Genomic DNA, 19909 nt, shown 5'->3' on the forward strand with positions numbered 1-19909 from the left:
AGGATTAATAAATGATCTCACAGGAAAAGATCCTCTAGGAATGAGTGACCATAATATGGTTAAATTTCAAATTCAGTTGGAGGGTGAGAAAGTCGGTTCTCAAACCAGGGTCCTAAGCTTAAATAAAGGAGACTACAAAAAGGTATGAGGGCAGAGTTGGCTTAAGTGGACTGGGAAACTAAACTAAAGAATGGGATGGTTGATGACCACTGGCAGACATTGAAGGAGATATTTCATAACTCGCAACAAAAATATATTTCAATGAGAAGGAAAGACTGTAAAAGAAGGGATAACTACGTGGCTAACTAAGGAAATAAGGGAAGGTATCAAACTGAAAACAAAGGCATACAATGTGGCCAAGACCAGTGGGAGGCCAGAGGATTGAGAATTTTTTAAAAGCCAGCAGAGAACGACTAAAAAATGATTGAGAGGGAAGATAGATTATGAAAGTAAACTAGCACGAAATATAACAACAGAAAGTAAGAGTTTCTACAGGTACGTAAAAGGGAAAAGAATAGCTAAAGTAAATGTTGGTCCTTTGGAGGATGAGACTGGGGAATTAATAATGGAGAACAGGGAAATGGCAGAACGTTGAACAAATATTTTGTATCGGTCTTCACGGTAGAAGACACTAAAAAAATCCCAATTGTGGTGTTATGTATGCAATAAAGGTTCAAACTGAGTACTGTTTTAACTAAGCAAGGTACGACCTTAGCTCTGCTTTACTTAGGCCCAAAATGCCTGACTCTCAAAGTGGCTGGCCTTTTATACCTGAGCAGCACCATGTGCGTGCTGCTCAGTGGCCTCCAACAATGACCCCACCTGGTGGCTCCAAATAGAATGTACATACATGACAATACCCCTCTCTGAGATCTTATCACAGTCTTTCACAGGTTGAGACGGTCTGGTGCTTTACACTCCCGGTTTGACCGTCTCAGTTCGATTCCAGCCTTGGGTGAATGTGCGGAGTCTGTTGTGGCTGATGGCTGGATGACTGACTAGTTGGGGGTGGCAGTGGCCATGTCAAGAATTGCAAGTCCATTTTTATTGAACAGGACCGTGATGGAAATTCCGGATTCACTGATGACCCTCGAGTTCTCTGAAGACTGTTGGTAGGTTGGTTGGTCGTCGATGGTTTCTTCATCTGACTGTTCTGGCTTGACTGTGTGCCTCAGCTTTGTCTGATCCATGTATTTCCTGCAAGATTGTCCATTCTTGAGCTTTATAACGAATACTCTTGGCTATGACAGTACCAGTGATCCATTTGGCACCCTAACCATAGTTCAACACATATACAGGGTCATTAACAGAAATCTCACGTGACACAGTTGCGCGATCATGGTACCCTTGTTGACTTTGTCTTCTGTATTCAACATGATTATTTAAATCCGGGTATACCAAAGATAGCTTAGTCTTAAGACCTCTTTTCATCATGAGTTCAGCAGGCGAGACCCCTGTGAGTATGTGGAGTCTTGTCCTGTAACTCAGCAGTATGCAGGACAAGCGGGTCTGCAGTGACCCTTGGGTTACTCTCCTCATGCTTTGCTTGATAATTTGTACTACACGGTCAGCTTGCCCGTTGGACGCAGGCTTGAACGGTGCTGACCTTACATGTTTTATGCCATTAAGTTTCACAAATTCCTGAAACTCCTGACTGGTGAAGTACGACCCATTGTCGCTCACCACTATGTCAGGCAGACCATGTGTCGCGAACATGATATTGAGATTCTCTATGGTTGCCGTGGACGTGCTGGATGACATGATTATGCATTCTATCCACTTCGAATAAGCATCCACCACCACTAAAAACATCTTGCCCAGGAAGGGACCTGCAAAGTTTACATGGATCCTGGACCAAGGTTTGGATGGCCATGACCACAGACGCAGCAGCGATTCCGCTGGTGCTTTGCTGAGCTGTATGCAAGTGTTGCAACGATGCATGCATGCTTCCAGCTCAGAATCAATTCCTGGCCACCATACATGGGACCTGGTGATGGCCTACATCATCACTATACAAGGATGTGTACTGTGTAACTCACGCACAAAGTTCTCTCTCCCTTTCTTGGGCATTACAACGCGATTGCCCCACAATATGCAATCTGCTTGAATAGACAGTTCGTCCTTGCGACGTATGTACGGTTTGGCCTCCTCGCACATTTGCTTAGGTATGGCAGACCAATCCCCTTTGAGGATGCAACCCTTTACCACCGATAAAATCTGCTCCAGGTCTTAACTTGTTGAGCCGTGACAGGGGTTCCTTCACGCTCGAAAGTATCCATGATTAACATTAGATCTGCCGGTTGTGACGTTTCCACCTCCGGTGTGGGCAATGGCAACCGGCTCAAAGCATCGGCACAATTCTCTCTGCCAGGTCTCTGGTGAATGACATAATCATAGGCAGATAATGTCAGCGCCCACCTTTGGATGCGGGATGAAGCGTTGGTATTGATACCGTTGCTCTCGGAAAACAATGAAATGAGCGGTTTCTGATCAGTCTCTAATTCGAACCTCAGACCAAACAGGTATTGATGCATCTTTTTAACACCGTACACACACGCTAAAGCTTCTTTTCTAGGCTCTTTCCGCTTTAGACAAACTTTTGGATGCATACGCGACAGCTTGAAGTTTCCCCGACTCATTGGCTTGTTGGAGTACGCAACCAATTCCTTATGACGAAGCGTCACAGGCTAAAACTAAACGTTTACATGGGTCATAATGTACCAGCAGATTGTTCAAGCAAAGCAGATTGGTGGATTTCTCAAAAGCTCTGTCTTGCGATGAGCCCCCACCCAGTTGTCGCCTTTTCTCAATAGCACGTGCAGTGGTTCTAGTAAGGTGCTCAATTTAGGTGGGAAGTTACCAAAGTAGTTGAGTATACCCAGGAACGAACGCAGCTCTGTCACATTCTGCGGCTTGGGTACATTCTTGATGGCCTTGGTTTTCACGTCAGTAGGTCTGATGTTATCAGCGGCGATTTTCCTCCCAAGGAATTCGACCTCCGGTGCCGTGAAGACGCACTTCGAGTGTTTTAGTCTGAGTCCCACTCTGTCCAAACACAGTAGAACCTCTTCCAGGTTGTTCAGATGTTCCTTGGAGTCACGACTGGTGATCAGGATGTCATCTTGAAACACGACGGTTCTGGGAACTGACTTCAGTAGACTTTCCATATTCCTCTGGAATATTGCTGTAGCCGAGTGAATTCCGAAAAGGCACCTGTGATAAATAAACAGTCCTTTGTGCGTGTTAATGCACACAAGTCTCTTCGATGTCTCGGCCAACTCCTGTGTCATATAGGGCGACGTCAAGTCCACTTTTGTGAATGACTTCCCTCCGGCTAGCGTCACAAACAAGTCATCAGCCTTCGGTAATGGGTACTGATCTTGTTTCGAAACCCTGTTGATCGTAGCCTTGTAGTCTCCACAGATTCTGACTGTGCCATCACTTTTCAGCACAGGAACAATGGGGCTGGCCCATTCATTAAATTCGACCGGTGATATGGTCCCTTCACACTGGAGTCTGTCCAGTTCAATTTCGACCTTCTCCCTCACCATATACGGAACTGCCCGAGCTTTATGATGGACGGGTCTTGCATCTGAGTCCATGTGGATCTGCACCTTGGCTCCTGTGAAGTTGCCGATACTCGGTTCGAACAGCGAGAGGAACTTGCTCAATACTTGGGCACATGTATCTTCCTCCGATGACAACGCCTTTATGTCGTTCCAGTCGCATCTGATTTTCTGCAACCAGCTCCTGCCGAGCAGTGTTGGGCCATTGCCTGGAACAATCCACTGCGGTAACTCGTGAACCACACCGTTATATGACACATTAATTTGTGCATTGCCAATCACCTTTATCAGTTCTTTGGTGTACATGCGCAGCTTGGCATTAACAGGGCTCAGCCTGGACCTCACAGTCTTAGTATCCCGCAGCTTATTAAATGCCCTCTCGTTCATGATCGATTGACTCGCCCCCATGTCCAGTTCCATCGATACCGGTATCCCGTTAAATTTCACATTAATCAAAATTGGTTTACTCTTGCTTATGAAGGAATACAGTCCATACACTTCCTCCTCTGGCATCTCGGATTGCGTATCCAGATCCGCGCTAGTCTGACTCTCATCCTCCACGTGGTGTGTCACAGCTCGCTTGTTTATCTTGGACACTTGCGCTGGAGATGCCCCACTCTCAGACAGCCTTTGCAACTATATTGCTTAAATCGGCACTTCTGGTGCCGATGATTTCCCCCACAACGCCAACAAGAAGTCGGATACATTCCCGCTGGTGGACTTTGGGCAGCCACAAGTTTCGCGAACGCCGCCAGATAGGCCCTGCCATGTGCCGCTCTGGCGAACGCCGAATTAATCGCATTTACACTACTTGCCGAGGTTTGGTTCTTCACTGCTATTTGCTTTAGACTCCTGTCCGTCGTCATACATGATTGAGCGATCTGGATGGCCCTCCAGAAGTTTACGCAGGATCACCTTGTGGTTGATACCGATAACAAAGAAGTCCCGCAGCATGTCTCCCAACACCGTCCCGAACTTGCACGGTCCTGCTAGACGTCTCAGGTTGGCAACGAATTCCGCCGAGCTCTGGCCCTCTGATCGAATATGTGTATAAAACCTGTATCTCGAGATGATGATACCGTCGTCTGGCTTGAGGTGCTCCCGTACCAATGTACACAACTCCTCGTATGTTTTCTCTGTTGGATCACGAGACATGAGTAGATTTTTTTAATCAGACTGTAGATCTTTGAAGCGCACACAGTGAGGAACACAGCCCGGCACCGATCTGCATCGTCGACCCCCTTCATTTTGTTGGCCACGAAGAATTGGTTCAAACAGCTCACAAGATCTTCCCAATCTTCTCCCTTCACAAATCGCTCTAAAAATCCAATTGTGCTCATTTTGTAAACAAAGGTTCTTGTATTCCCGTCGCCAAATGTTATGTATGCAATAAAGGTACAAACTGAGCACTGTTTAACTAAGCAAAGTACAACCTTGGTTCTGCTTTATTTAGGTCCAAAGTGCCTGACTCTCAAAGTGGCTGGCCTTTCATACCTGAGCAGCACCATGTGCATGCTGCTCAGTGGCCTCCAAAAATGACGTCACCTGGTGGCTACAAACAGGATGTACATACATGACAAGTGGATAATCAAGGGGCTATAGGTAGGGAGGAACTTAATACAATCACTATCACTAATGAAGTAGTACTAGGTAAAATAATGGGACTAAAGACGGACAATTCCCCTGGACCTGATGGCTTACATTCTAGGGTCTTAAGAGAAGTGGCTGCAGAGATAGTGGATGCATTGGTTGTAATCTACCAAAATTCTGTGGATTCTGGGGCGGTCCCAGCAGATTGGAAAACCGCAAATATAACGCCCCTATTTAAAAAAGAAGGCAGACAAAAAGCAGGAAACTATAGATCAGTTAGCCTAACATCTGTCATTGGGAAAATGCTGGAATCCATTATTAAGGAAGCAGTAGCGGGACATTTGGAAAAGCATGATTCAATCAAGCAGAGTCAGCATGGTTTTATGAAAGGGAAATCACGTTTGACAAATTTGTTTGAGTTCTTTGAGGATGTAACGAGCAGGATGGATAAGCGGGAACCAGTGGGTGTGGTGTATTTGGATTTCCAGAAGACATTTGATAAGGTGGCACATAAGAGGTTACTGCACAAGATAAAAGCTCACAGGGTTGGGGATAATATTTGTATGGATAGAGGATTGGTTAAATAACAGAAAACAGAGAGTCGGGATAAATGGGACTAGTGGGGTGCCGCAGGGATCGGTGCTGGGTCCTCAACTATTTACAATCTATATTAATGACTTGGATGAAGAGACCGAGTGTAATGTAGCCAAGTTTGCTGATGATACAAAGATGGGTGGGAAAGCAAATTGTGAGGAGGACACAAAAAATCTGCAAAGGGATATAGACAGGCTAAGTGAGTGGGCAAAAATCTAGCAGGTGGAGTATAATGTGGGAAAATGTGAGGTTTTCCACTTTGGCAGAAATAATAGAAAAGCAAATTATAATTTAAATGGAGAAAAATTGCAAAATGTTGCAGTACAGAGGGACCTGGGGGGTCCTTGTGCATGAAACACAAAAGGTTAGTATGCAGGTACAGCAAGTAATCAGGAAGGCAAATGGAATGTTGGCCTTTATTGCAAGGGGATAGAGTATAAAAGCAGAGAAGTCCTGCTACAACTGTACAGGGTATTGGTGAGGTCACACCTGGAGTACTGCGTACAGTTTTGGTCTCTGTATTTAAGGAAGGATATACTTCCATTGGATGCTGTTCAGAGAAGGTTCACCAGGTTGATTCCAGAAATGAGGGGGTTGAGTACGTTAGACCTATACACATTGGAGTTCAGAAGGAGAGGTGATCTTATTGAAACTTATAAGATAATGAGGGGGCTCAACAAGGTGGATGCAGAGAGGATATTTCCACTCATAGGTGAAACTAAAACTAGGGGGCATGGTCTCAGAATAAGGGACCGCCCATTTAAAACTGAAATGAGGAGGAAATTCTTCTCTCAGAGGGTTGTAAATCTATGGAATTCTCTGCTCCAGAGAGCTGTGGAGGCGGAGTCATTGAATATATTTAAGGCGGAAATAGACAGATTTTGGAGCAATAAGGGAGTAAAAGTTTATGGGGAGCGAGCAGGGAAGTGGAGCTGAGTCCATGAGTTGAGGTAGATGATCAGCCATGATCTTATTGAATGGCGGAGCAGGCTCGAGGGGCCAAATGGCCTATTCCAGCTCCTATTTATCATGTTCTTATATTCTTATTTCCGTAATTTTCTTCTACAAACACACAGTACGTAGTTGGTTTTAAAATTACAAATACAGCTCCCCAAGATGGCTTGGTGGCCTAGTTTCAATGTAGAAATCTAATCTCAGCAAAGGTAGTTACCGTGCACAACAATTAATCTCAGTCTTTCCTCTGCCAACCAGGCATGTTGACATTTAAAGAGCCTGATTTTGTTGCAGGTGGAAAATCAGGCAATGGAGTTCGTCATTTTCCTTATAAAGTGCCTTGGAACACTACATTAATGGTGCTTTGTGATTGTAAGTTTTTGTTGCTCAATTTGCTACATGTCACATTTTGTGACAGTTGATTGGAGGATGGGGGGTAATAAGGCTGTGCTACCTTGGAGTGCATGTCTGCAGATCTCTAAAAATAGCAGGCCAGGTAGATAAGGTGGTTAAGAAGGCATATAGAATACTTGCCTTTATTAGCTGAGGCACAGAATACAAGAGCAGTGAGGTTATGCTTGAACTGTATAAAACACTAGTTAGGCCACAGCAAGAGTACTGTGTGCAGTTCTGGTCACCACATTACAGGAAAGATATGATTGCACTAGAGAGGGTACAGAGGAGATTTATGATGTTGCCTGAACTGGAGAATTTTAGGAAAGATTGGATAGGCTTGGTCTGTTTTCTTTGGAACAGAGAAGGCCGAGGGGAGACCTTATTGAGGTGTATAAAATTATGAGATGCCTAGATAGGGTGGATAGGAAGGACCTATTTCCCTTAGCAGAGAGGTCAACAACCAGGGGGCATATATTTAAAATAATTGGGGGGAGGTTTAGAGGGGATTTGAGGAGAAATTTCTTCACCCAGAGGGTGGTGGGGGTCTGGAATTCACTGCTTGAAAGGGTGGTAGAGGCAGAAACCCTCACCACATTTAAAAAGTACCTGGATATGCACTTGAAGTGCCATAACCTCCAGGGCTATGGACCAAGAGCTGGTTAGCCTCTTGGTCGGCCGGTGCGGACACGATGGGCCGAAATGGTCTCCTTCCGTGCTGTAAATTTCTATGATTCTATGATACCAGCATACACCAATTTCACTATTATATTTTCTTTTGATAAGAAAGTTTGATTTATGTTGCTGTTGAACACAATAAACAAAACTTGCTGCAATGAACACTAATTCAAACTGGGCGGGGCACACACACATCCGAATGTGATGGTCTCGCTGCACTCACCATGAAGGCTACAAGTGTCTCAGAGATGGAGTGTCCCCTATCAGCGCATTCCTGGGCTATTTCCCGAATGATGTTCTTGATAACACATTCAGCCTGGCTGTATGCCATTCTGCAGCTTAAAACAAAAGACAAAAAAGGATTAACATTAAAACAGTAGGAGGAGGACACACAATTGGAGATACTGGTCTGGTCAGCCCAGTGCCTGGTTTTATAAACAGACCCTTGTTCCCGCTTCACTCGGTGCAGTTTTACTGCTGGTTATTCTCCGGCTGTGCCCGCCGCCCGATGTTGTCCAATGTAACTGTTTGGTTACCCTGGCGATGGACGCCGGCCGGCCGGCCGCGCTGATTGGGCGACGTGCGTTCTGACGCACAGCGTCACCAACTCAGAAGCGAAAGTTTCCATTTAAAACTGTTTCCATTGACCTTCAGTGCTGTGCATTTGGTTGTTTTGTGTTCTCCGCACTGCACTTGATCGCACACTCGGGGGCTTATAGAGCGAATACGCGCCAATGATGCAGTCGTGGCAATGTGCTTACAATGGCAGGCTGGCAGTGCTGCAGACTGACTGCCTGCTGCTGACGTTTAGTTAGCCTGCAACTCCCAGCGCAGCTCTGCCAAAAACAAACTCACTGCGAGATTCGGCCAATCTGGCTTGCAGCTCAAATTTAAAGGGCTGCAGATGGGGGAGCCAGCGGGAGACTTGTTAGTGGCTTGAGTAAAGCTAGTCAACAGTGCAGTGAACTGGCTGCCCGCCCTCCATTTCTATGTGGTTAGCTCATTGAATAGGTCATATCTGACTACATTTTTGGCCTCGTGCAGAGACCAAAATTGTGGATGGAAGAATCTGGACAGCAGTTCCAAATGATAGAAATGTGCACACTTGAAGGTAGGAACATAGGAAGAGGCGTAGGCCATTCAGCCCCTTGAGCTTGTTCTGCCATTCGCCTAGTATCTTAACTCCATCTACCCACCTTACTTCCATAACCCTTAATAACCTTGCTTAACAAAAATCTATCAAGGTAAGTGGGAAAGATGTAATTTCAGCCTTTATAAAGCTTCAAAATAAATTTGAGATGTTATCATTTGCCTTGGTGAGGGGTGCGGAAGAGAAGAAACCACCTAGGGGCTGAAATTGCCCATTTTTATAGGCACTAATGGGGCGCTAATGATTTATCGCCCTGGGGCGGGCAGTGGAAGCAACCTGCCTGGAGTTGCCCCCAGGATGCCATGGTCAAAGACGAGTTTGTACTGCGTGCCTTACTTTTTGCCCCGGGAGGGGGCGCAGGCGGCGATGGTGTGATCGCCATGTGTGTCTATCCCTTATTGTTTCGCACCGACCCTTTTACACACCGAGGGAAATTGCCCTGCAAGATGAGAGATTGACGTGGGGCGATGCCCCAGCTGCCCTTAAAGGGGAGGACCTTGCGCCACAGTCACCATCATTTTTTGTCGTCCAACTTTGCAGTCGGCACAACCGCTAGCATGCTACCCAGCACCCACTCTGGTGGTTTAGTGGGCTCCAGGAAAGCGACCCTCCCTTTAAAAGAAGAAAGCCCCAGACCTCACTAATACCGCGTTACTGCCCAGTGGAGGCGAATCATGCCCCGCACATTTTTTTTCAGACGAATACCCCAATTCAGGGACATAAACAAAAGTGTAATAGAGGCGCTGGAGAGATTTACAAGGTGATACCAGAACTGGGAGGCTATACCTATCAGGAAAGGATGAACTGGCTGGGTCTCTTTTCTTTTGAAAAGAGAAGGTTGAGGGGTGACCTAATAGAAGTCTTTAAAATTATGGAAGGTTTTGATAGAGTAGACAGAGAGAGTTTTTCTGCTTGTATGGAAGAGCATAACTCGAGGCCATCAATATAAGATAGTAACCAAGAAATCAAATAGGGAATTCGGAAGAAACTTCTTTACCCAAACAGTGGTGAGAATGTGGAACTCACTACCACAGGGAGTAGTTGAGGCAAATAGTATAGATGCATTTAAGGGGAAGCTAGATAAGCGGGAGAAGGGAATAGAGGGTTATACTGATAAGAGTTAGATGAGGAAAGATGGGAGGAGGCTCGAGTGGAGTATAAACACCAGCATGGACTGGTTGGGCTGAATAGCCTTTTTCTGTGCTGTATATCCTATATAATATGCAATTCAATGAAAGCCAACGCCAAAATCAAGTAAATCAGTTCATGAAATGGACAGGGCACATGGTTTATTATCAAGTGAGTGAGGTAAATGGAATTTGTTTTGACTGTTACTTTCCTGTTGGTGAAATAAAGCTGAATGATTTGTATCTAGCCTTGCTTCATCAAGTGATTCTCCCCATTGAAAAGATTGGAGAAGTGTACAGGAGGGGACGTGTGAAAGACACAACGTCCAGTTCAATTCAGAGTAGGATCCTATTATTACACTCTGGATTATGCTATTGTACAATTAAGATATTGAGCAGTAGGAGTACACTCCAATTGCAAGATGCTTTGACCACTTACTGAAGTAACTAACATCGCTGTCCCCAGACAATATCCAAGGCAGACAGAAACTTGAAACATCTTCGATAATGTGCAACCTGCCTCAGTTGCAGGTAGAGGTCCCTCTGATAATAATGAGGGCATGGGAGAAAACATTAAGCAAGAAGCATTCCCCAAGGAATATCCATTCTATCCAGTGGGGTTGTTTCCATTTAGGGACAACACACTTGGTGGTGGGGGAAAAAAAAAATCAAATCAGCAGAAAATGGCGAAAAAAAAGTGCAGCAAAATAAAGCAAACAGGCAAAAAGGAATTCCACCTCCAGTATTCACTTGCATACATTTGAAGGAAAGGAAGTCAGTTTGAAAGTGAACCTGTGTTTACACAGGCGCAAAATGGTGATGTCATATTTTGGGTGCAACCATTTCAAAAGCAGGAAAGGGCAGTCCTGACTTAATTTGCCTACTTTTCAGATGTTTAGTGAGGCTCATGCAGCAAAGTACCTTTAAGTCCCCTGGTGCTGCCTGGTCAGAAATTACTGGGCATCGCACCTCTGATGCATTTTTGGCATTCATGATCAGCTGTCCATGCCCAGGATGCATGTACCATTGACACATTAGAGCAGAGTATCTCCCTACTTGTCTCAGCCTTTATGAAGACTCAGTGAATTTTAAACGTTTGTCAGCCTTTACTAAGCTGGAGGTAGAGATGTGCCAAGCAAAAATAAGGTGAAATGTACCCAATGTGGAGGCATGAGTGTTAGCAAGCCTGGATTTGTTGCCAATTATCTTAAATCTGTGTCCTCTGGTTACCGACCCAACTGCAAGTGGAAACAGTCTCTCCCTATCTACTCTTATCAAAACTGCACACGTTACTTATACACGGAAATGAGTTGTGAGGAGGCAGGTTTGATCCATGATTAGCTGTGGCCACAGCTCTTGAAGAGGTTGTGGCAATTTGGATTTTGCCTGTAGCATATGAGCTGATTTAAAAAAAACCTGTATGGCTATAATGTTAGGTACAACTTATAACTGGTTAATTTCCAAGATTGCGAGCAATCTTGATGATTTGAAGTGTTAACTAGTAAACAAAGGGGCAGTGGTTATGTACAATCTGAAGCATTTCATTCCATTGTAACACCCAAAGCTCTATTCCATCAATTTGCATAGTGGAGGATTTAGCTAAGGCAACCAGAACTGGTCAAACATATCAAAGGGTAAGAACTTTTATTGACAGCTTCTTGGGTCGAACCTCTCCCCACCACCACTGGAATGGATCAGAGAAGTTTCCCTCCCTCCCTCAGACACAGAACGAGCTGCGAGACTTGCAGGTAGCAGCAGATTTAAAAGTAAGACCCAGTTTAGCTCTCTCTCCCTCTCTCGATCCCATGCTGATTCTCTCTCCATATTTTCTTTTGCCTAATACTCGATCATTTTTTCACTACTCTGGAGCTGTGCCACCTACCTTAGAGGGGCAAATTGGGATCTAGGAGGACTCAATCAAAGCTGAATACAAGGTTAATTTTTTTTCACAGCATGGAGCACATATTGGAAATCCAGGCATTAAAAAAAGCACATCATTTGACTTACTGTGAGTGTTAGCATATTTAAAATAAATGCAAAAATCTGAAGAAAAAAAAACTTCAGGAAACAACAAAGAGACTTCTGACAGCTTTTTGTTTACCTCACCTCCCTGAGGTGCAAGGGATAATTCTGTAGCTCAGTCTCAAGGAAACTTTATATGCATCTTCCCAGATGGACATTGCAGCAAGGAATCCTCACAGGTCTCACTAAAATTGACGTTTAACTTTAAAAATACATTTATTTAGAACAAAAGGTAAGTTTGTACATTGTATAATAATACTTCAGCCATATCATTTCAGAATATTGTAGTTTTAGATTTCACAATTTTGAGAAGACAAAAGCAAGGTTCTGTTCCTCATGCTTTGTTCACCAGCAAGTAATACGTTTTTGTGCAAGTAATCCAACATAATAAAATAATGTAATACCTCAAGAAAATAAGCCATCAGCAATACTGTGATTTTGAAATTATGATAAACACAAAGTGAAAAGTATATTTAACTCTACAAATAAGTAATATTAATGGTAGTTGTTTTCCTGCCAATCACATCCATGTGTGTATTATAGTAGGTACTAGCAGACCTCCTGTGGCATTGTTTAGTTGGAGAATATGCTGTTTTACGACAGGGCGTATTAAAAAAGTTGATCTCTTGTATATTGTTCCTGGACAAATAAAATCTATTCCTGTAACTTTCTGTGCTTCTTTCCCTCTAAATAAAACTTGCACTTATACAGTGCCTTTCATGACATCGGGATTTTCCCAAGTGCTTTACAGCCAATGAGGTACTTTTTGAAGTGTAGTGATGTAGGAAACACGGCAGCCAATTTTCACACAGAAAGCTCCCACAAAAAACAATGTGATAATGACCAGATAATCTGTTTTAGTGATGTTGATTGAGGAATATTGGCCAAGACACAAGGGATAACTTCTTTGTGTATAGTTCTCACATTTTTTTTAATTTGTATCTATCAGACTGTCCTACCTTCCTTTTCCCGTACTGTCTCTATATGGCTCTTTCGCATGTTCCTTTACTAATCTACTCAATTTCTATGTCCAGTCTTTGCTAAAGCCCAGCAAGATAGGTGCTTCGCATTGGAGATGAGTGGGGACAGCAATGAGTGGGGACATATTGTCCACCTTGCAGGTGAAAGAGTAACTGAAGAATTGAAATTGGGAGATTGTGCAGTGGGTTGCCACTGGGAGGAGTCGGGAGAAGTGTTGTCATGTGGCATGTATTGTTGGGTCCACAGGAGCATGGACCATGTATAGTAGACACCTCAAGTTGCTGGAGAAATATCACCAACGATGTCTCCGCAAGATCCTACAAATCCCCTGGGAGGACAGGCGCACCAACATTAGCGAACTCACTCAGGCTAACATCCCCAGCATTGAAGCACTGACCACACTCGATCAGCTCCGTTGGGCAGGCTACATAGCCCGCATGCCAGACATGAGACTCCCAAAGCAAGTGCTCTACTCAGAGCTCCTTCATGGCAAACAAGCCAAAGGTGGGCAGCGGAAACGCTACAAGGACACCCTCAAAGCCTCCCTGATAAAGTGTAACATGCCCACTGACACCTGGGAGTCCCTGGCCCAAGACCGCCTTAAGTGGAGGAAGTGTATCCGAGAGGGCGCTGAGCACGAGTCTCAACGTCGAAAGCGTGCAGAAATCAAGCGCAGACAGCGGAAAGAGCGTGCAGCGAACCAGTCCCACCCACCCCTTCCCTCAACAACTATCTGTCCCACCTGTGACAGAGTCTGTGGTTCTCGTATTGGACTGTTCAGCCACCAAAGAACTCACTTCAGGAGTGGAAGCAAGTCTTCCTCGATTCCGAGGGACTGCCTATGAGATGAGTATGAGGGAGCAAGGTAAAATGACAAACCCTCCAAGATGCATCTCTCACTCACTCACAATTTGTCAACAGGGGTTGGAAATGCTAGCTCCAGATAAAATTTGAAACTCTAGAAATTTGAACCGAGAGGGCCATGCCTGTGCAGGGTAATCTTCTTGCAAACATTTCTAACATCAAATGACTAATTTATAGGCATGTTTAGGGATTTATTTTCAGAACTTAGTAATTCTTTGCATTTCTTATGCTATTTATTTTGCCATATATACCAACCTGAATAAGATAGGAAAGTAACAGCTAAAAGAAGCTTGAAATAAAATGGTTGAAGAATTTGATTGTTCATTTTGAGGCAGTTCCTTGTTCCCGATTCCCAGGAAAAAATGAGTAATTCAATTGGCTAGATTTGTGCGAGTTTCCCGTTCATGATTAGGTAGCTTTTCCTATCTGCCAAATATTTGAGCAAGTTAGCATGGTCAACTAAACAGGTAATAGTTATTTAAGCCAATCGGAAAAGTGTGACACACTTTGTCTACTAAGTATATGTCACACTTGGTGTGATATAAGCCATGTATCAGACTATTATATTTAAGAAGATAAAGAGATGGATGTGATTGGCAGATAACTGGTTCCCATTGATTGCATTTCCCTCAGAGTTACCTTGTTCTTTGAAGATAGTGATAATCACAGCAGTAGGCTAGAGTTTGAGAAAACACATCTCTGTTATACAGGGGTTCTGTTTCAAGCAGATCTCTTGGCAAATTCGATTCACATTTATCAGGATTTAATAGTAATACTGATATAAAAGCAAAAAATGTTGAAATGTTCAAACAAGAATTGTAATAAAAAGCAGCTCCCAAAAATGCTGATCATTGCAGCGTTCACATTGCAGCTTCTAATTCTTTCCAAAGGAGCACTGAATCTCACCCCATTAATGGCACATAACAATACATTGCTAAAACCTAGCTGTCTTTCTGTCTAAGGCATGTTGCTATTAGAAGTAGCTATTAGAATAAGGTTATAAAGTAACAAATTTATTACAGTACAAAGTTTCAGAGCAGTTTATACCAATTAAGTATTTCATCAAGTGAATTCTCCATAAAAGGCCCTATGATGACATTATCCCAGATCTTAAATATCAATAAAACATCCAATTTCTACTTTAACTATGTTTTTTTTTAACGTGTTCACTTATGACTGGCCTCCAAAATAGAACCACTATTTTGCACAGATCTAGAATCAAGGCACTCTGCCTCAATGCACCCAAAATAGTCAGTGATTGTGTCTCAGATACTGACATACACCCAGGGCAGAGACATTTTAAAGTTGTTTAAAATATTCTTCAGAATCTGGGGGAAATTTTAATGACAAGAGGGTGTTCTCTGTGTATTTATGTAAACAAAAAGTCTTGTGCGATGCTGAGTGTAGAAAACATGTCTTTGAATATAGATACAGATTGTTCTAATCTTTTTCTCTTTTTTTTAAATTGCTAATTTTTCTCTCCAAGTTATCAAAATTCTTTAGTTCAGATGACTCAAGCCTCTCCTTTTCCCTTTCGAGAGGGCCGATGAGTAGCCTGCGTTCAAGCAGCCTTCCAACGTAGCCCAAGCTGGACTACCCTATTTAATATTCCTCTGCTTCCACCTCCTTCCTCCCTGTCAACAGCTCCAACTCAACATCTAACCCCCTCTCCCCGCACCCCCAAAAGTACAAAATAACATAGCAAGAGATCCAAACTTTTACCTGCATCCTCCCACTCTGTGCCATTGAGGTTAGTGCTTGAATGTTCAGCACTGGGATGCAGCAAAATAATTTTTCTTCCAGCCACAATATGCAGCAGGGATGGGAACAGAACTTACTGAAACGAACTTTGAAACTTCAAGCATTGAAATGTCAAGGCCTGTGCCTCCCCCAGCAAACAGGGACTAGGTGGGAAATTATGGTTCTGGTCAAAACACCAACTAAATAGAAGCATAGTTGGAAAAAAAGTTACCAGCTGTAAGTAAGTATAGATCTTATTTTGGAATATTGCTTTCATTTAACACTGATTAAATAATTACTGTATTTAAGATCAATAAAAGAAACCCTTACAATGCTCAGTCCAGGAGTTCTAATTTAAAAACACTTCCTATGAACAATGTTTGGACCAAATTCATGATATTCTTCTCGGCTGATCCAGGCACTCTCAAAGGCAGACGAACTCGTGAGGGCAGCACCTCCACTCCACACTGTGAAGTCCCGATTTGCTGGGCTTGCAATGTGTACATATTTTGACAGGTCCAGAGGCACCATGGAAGAGATTTCCTTTTGTACTCTCGCTGGTAATCCAGTCAACATTGTGTTTCCACCTTTTAAGAAATTAAACAAATTTAGAATGTCTTTTTTTTGCAACAATTTCATTTTAAGCATAGTTTATTCTCCTTAACCAATTTTCTCCTCCCCCCCCCATCCCCGCAACCTGATAATGTATTTACTGAGATCTTGACTGAAATCAGCTATCTGGGCACGGAACCTGGAATCTTTCTGGGCCTACTTGGCTCAGTTACTCATTTGAAAACTCATCACGTACCCCAATGGAAAAAAGCATTGCAAACTTCTTCGAATTGCATTGTTATGGCTAATACTGACACTTGGAAAAACACAGAGGATTCATTGAAGGCCACAACTCTTACACAGAATGAGATGGGGGGGGGGGGGGGAAGGCAGATCGTATGGATCAATCATCAGGCTACAGTGAGAATAGCTCTTAGAAGGAATCCTTCTTTATGATTTCCCTCCATTTTTTTTGGACGGCAGCTGCTGGTGATTATTCCCATTTACACCTCCTCTCGACCAATCTTTTGTTTCTTTACTTGTCCCCTTACCATCTCCTTTTGCCTCGCACCATCATCCCTTTTGTCATTTACTCCTGCCTTCCATCCTATCACAGACCTTCCCTTTTATTCTTTCCTCCCTTTCCCTGCCTCTGCACCTGCTTAAAACCTACTACATCTCTAACTTTGTCCAGCTCAGACAAAAGGTCATCGATCTGAACTCACAGATGCTGCCTGACCTGCTGAGTATTTCCAGCATTTTTTGTTTTTAATTTCAGATTTCCAGCAGCTGCAGTATTTTGCTTTTATATCATGATTTTCCCTGTTGTCTAACTGACCGAGCCTAAAGTCTGCAATGGGTAAAATAAATGAAGAACAATTATTCTTTCAACTGCAATCACCTCACACAACAAGTTATCAGCTTAATAAAGCTGAGTGTGTCAATTTTTTATATTTGCATTTTTTAAAAAGTTGGATCAAAAATTGGAAACATAGAATATGGAGTAATTTCTGCATTTCCTCAACATCTCGACAAATTTAATGATAGACTGCCTTTAACAATAGCAGCAACAACTTGCAATCATACAAATCATACTCAACTCCCCCCCACAATATATTCCCATCTCCTGCTTTGCAATATTTCAGCAGGAGATGGGAAGATGTGTTGGGGCGGGGAGTTAAAGGGGCCGAAATTGCCCACCGCCCGAAACGAAGCGGGCCTACCGGTTTTGACGTGCCTAACTCTCAAAATTCAGCGCTTCGGGGATTTTTTTTGAATGGGGCGGAGTGGTTGTCAATAGCAGGGCGGAGTAGCCGAGGATGTCAGTCATCAGCGCCGCGCTGATGATGTCATTGCGCTGGCGCGTCACGTCTCTCCCCTTCAGTTAAAGGGGAGGGCCGCTGCGAACTCTGCAGCCAATTTAGTGGCAAACACTGGGTCACCAGGGAGGATTTTGGTCGGGCCAGTTAGGCTGCCAAGAGAGGGTGCCAGGCTGCCTCGTCAGCCCGGCTGAACCAGCGACTATAATTGTCGGACCGACCCGGCAGTCGGCCGACAAAAAAAAACATGGCGGCCGCGGCAGTGTGCCCTCTCCTTTAAGGGTGGCCGGGTCACCATGCCATGGAGTGTACCGACAGCAAAAGCTGTCAGTGGCACCGACCGGCAGCGGGGCTGCTCCCCGCAAGGCAATACCGGGAATGGGGCAATTTCGCGAGGGGGTTCCCGCCAGTTGGTAAGGGGTCGGCGCGTGCATGCCGCGGCGGCAAAGTGGGCGGAGCGGTCCTGGACACTGCTCCAAAATTCATGAAGGGCAATTTCCATTGCGGCACAATGGTGGCCCCTCTGCGGGGAGTCAGCGGCCATTCCGCACCGCCTCATGTCCGCCGCTTTCAGGCGGCCAGAGACTTTATCAGAAGGGTCAATTTTGGCCCCAGAAGGTCTATGCACATAATCAAAGGGAACCTTTGACACTGCAGGACTGAGGCTCAGCAGAGATCCCAGAGTACTGCAGGGCCTGAGCCCAGAGAATAGCCCAGGGAAGGAGAGAGCCTGAAATGACATCAGAGAGAGATGGAGCAGCTTAGAAGACATGGAGAGCGCGCCCTGTCAGACTCATTGAAGAAAGACTCAGACGATCAAACAGTCACATCATCAATTGATAGGGACAGTCCTGGTACTACAGACCTGCACAAATGGGTTAATCCAGGCCCGGAGCTGAGGAACTACAGGGTACTGAAGGATGTTAAATTGGAAAGCGTGTGATGCATGTATTATGAATTCAAGTCTGCGTAGACACTTTCTCTGGTTCAGGGGCGTCATTCACTTCCAGGATTGATCTGGATGTCTTACTTTTATGGGTGCTGACTCTCATAGCCTGATATCATGACCTAGCAGTGAAACATTGGACCACTCTTGTGACCTGAACTGGATATCCGCTTCTCAGATACGTGCATTTCTTTAACCTCTCTGCACCAAGTCTGCCTCATGTAGTGGCAACTTGGTCTGCCATCAAATCATTAAGCTGCTTTATTCCACATTAAGGTGAATGGTTATTAGATTAATTTAGTTCAATTAGCACAACTTATCTCTCCAATAACAAGAATAATGACTATGTTATGCTACCTCTACTTCAGCAGGTCATCTTGTTGGACTTAAACAGTCCGTGCACCTCTGCATTCAGAATTTCAGCAGCTACCCATTCTGGATCCTTTCTGTTCCAGCAGCGTCTTTGCTGCAAAACCTAGACTATCTTTTTAGTATCCAAGGGCTAGAGTTTCCTCGATTTTGCATGCTTAATGCCCACTTAACGTCCATTTTACCGCTGAAGTGACGTATAATGCCTATATATTGCCCATTTAGCCACAAAATGGAAACTGACAGGCATTTTTTGGAAACTTATTGCCGAGCGTTACTTTCCCCACGTGCGTAACGCCAGGAAAAAATAATACCGCCCGCCCACTTTTTTGGGGTGGAATCATTAGAATGGGCGAAATCAACACCCATAATATCGCCCAGCATTACTTTCCGCCGAGATTCAACAATACCGCCCGCCCATTTTTTTTTTGTCGTAAAGAGCACATTTGCCGAAACTAATGCACAGGAGATCGCCCAGAGTCACTTTCACCACCTCGCACACATATCGCCCACAATATCGGTCGCCCAAAAAAGCACCCAGAAAAAGTGGAACTGTTCTGAACGAATCACAGCGTTATGGACGCCATGTTCTACATTACATATCGCATCCTTTAAAAGGCTGCTCTGCTTCAACCTCGGGGAGTTCGGATGTACTCTGGAGGTCTTTGGAGTTGATGTGAACATCTGTACAAACATCTTGACCATACTGTGACCGATTAGAATTTAATAGGTGTCTTCGTCAGGACATTCATTCCTTGTAACCAATCGGTGGAAAACAGAGATCTATTGCAATGGGGCCTGTCCTTTCTCATCCTCTCTTGATGACCAATTACATGCTGCAGACTCGAGATGGCCGAAGGTATGCTCCACTGCATTATGTGCCCAATATAAGACGTGACAGACAGATGAGGAGGACCAGACGTTACACCCCGCAAGTACAAGGAGAAGCATTCTTACCTCGACTTGCCTGACACCACCTGCCTTCGGAGACTGCGCTTCCACAAAGAGGTTATCACTGAGGTATGCCAGCTCATAAGGGTAGATCTGCAGCCTGCCAGCACCAT

At 44.3% G+C, this 19909-nt stretch overlaps 2 protein-coding genes across 8 annotated transcripts in view; both read right to left on the reverse strand.

Moving 5' to 3' along the window:
• Nucleotides 1-14571, reverse strand: part of cfap206 (cilia and flagella associated protein 206) — a 97389-nt gene extending 82818 nt beyond the window's left edge. For 2 of the 4 annotated variants that reach the window (XM_070885568.1, XM_070885564.1), the window contains exons 1-2: nt 8219-8292; nt 7999-8113 (exon numbers count right to left, since the gene is read on the reverse strand). In XM_070885568.1, the coding sequence (XP_070741669.1) occupies nt 7999-8106 (108 nt within the window). In that variant the 5' untranslated portion in view covers nt 8107-8113; nt 8219-8292. Of the gene's footprint in view, nt 1-7998; nt 8114-8218; nt 8293-14558 lie in introns of those variants that run through there. The other 2 variants (XM_070885565.1, XM_070885567.1) reach the window with 2 other exon arrangements.
• LOC139267356 (uncharacterized) overlaps nt 13784-19909 on the reverse strand; it is a 177815-nt gene continuing 171689 nt past the window's right edge. For all 4 annotated transcript variants that reach the window (XM_070885560.1, XM_070885561.1, XM_070885562.1 and 1 more), the window contains one exon: nt 13784-16246. In XM_070885560.1, the coding sequence (XP_070741661.1) occupies nt 16014-16246 (233 nt within the window). In that variant the 3' untranslated portion in view covers nt 13784-16013. The remainder of the gene's footprint in view (nt 16247-19909) is intronic.

This window comes from Pristiophorus japonicus, chromosome 7 (genome assembly GCF_044704955.1).
Source record: "Pristiophorus japonicus isolate sPriJap1 chromosome 7, sPriJap1.hap1, whole genome shotgun sequence".
NCBI classification, from domain to species: domain Eukaryota; kingdom Metazoa; phylum Chordata; class Chondrichthyes; family Pristiophoridae; genus Pristiophorus; species Pristiophorus japonicus.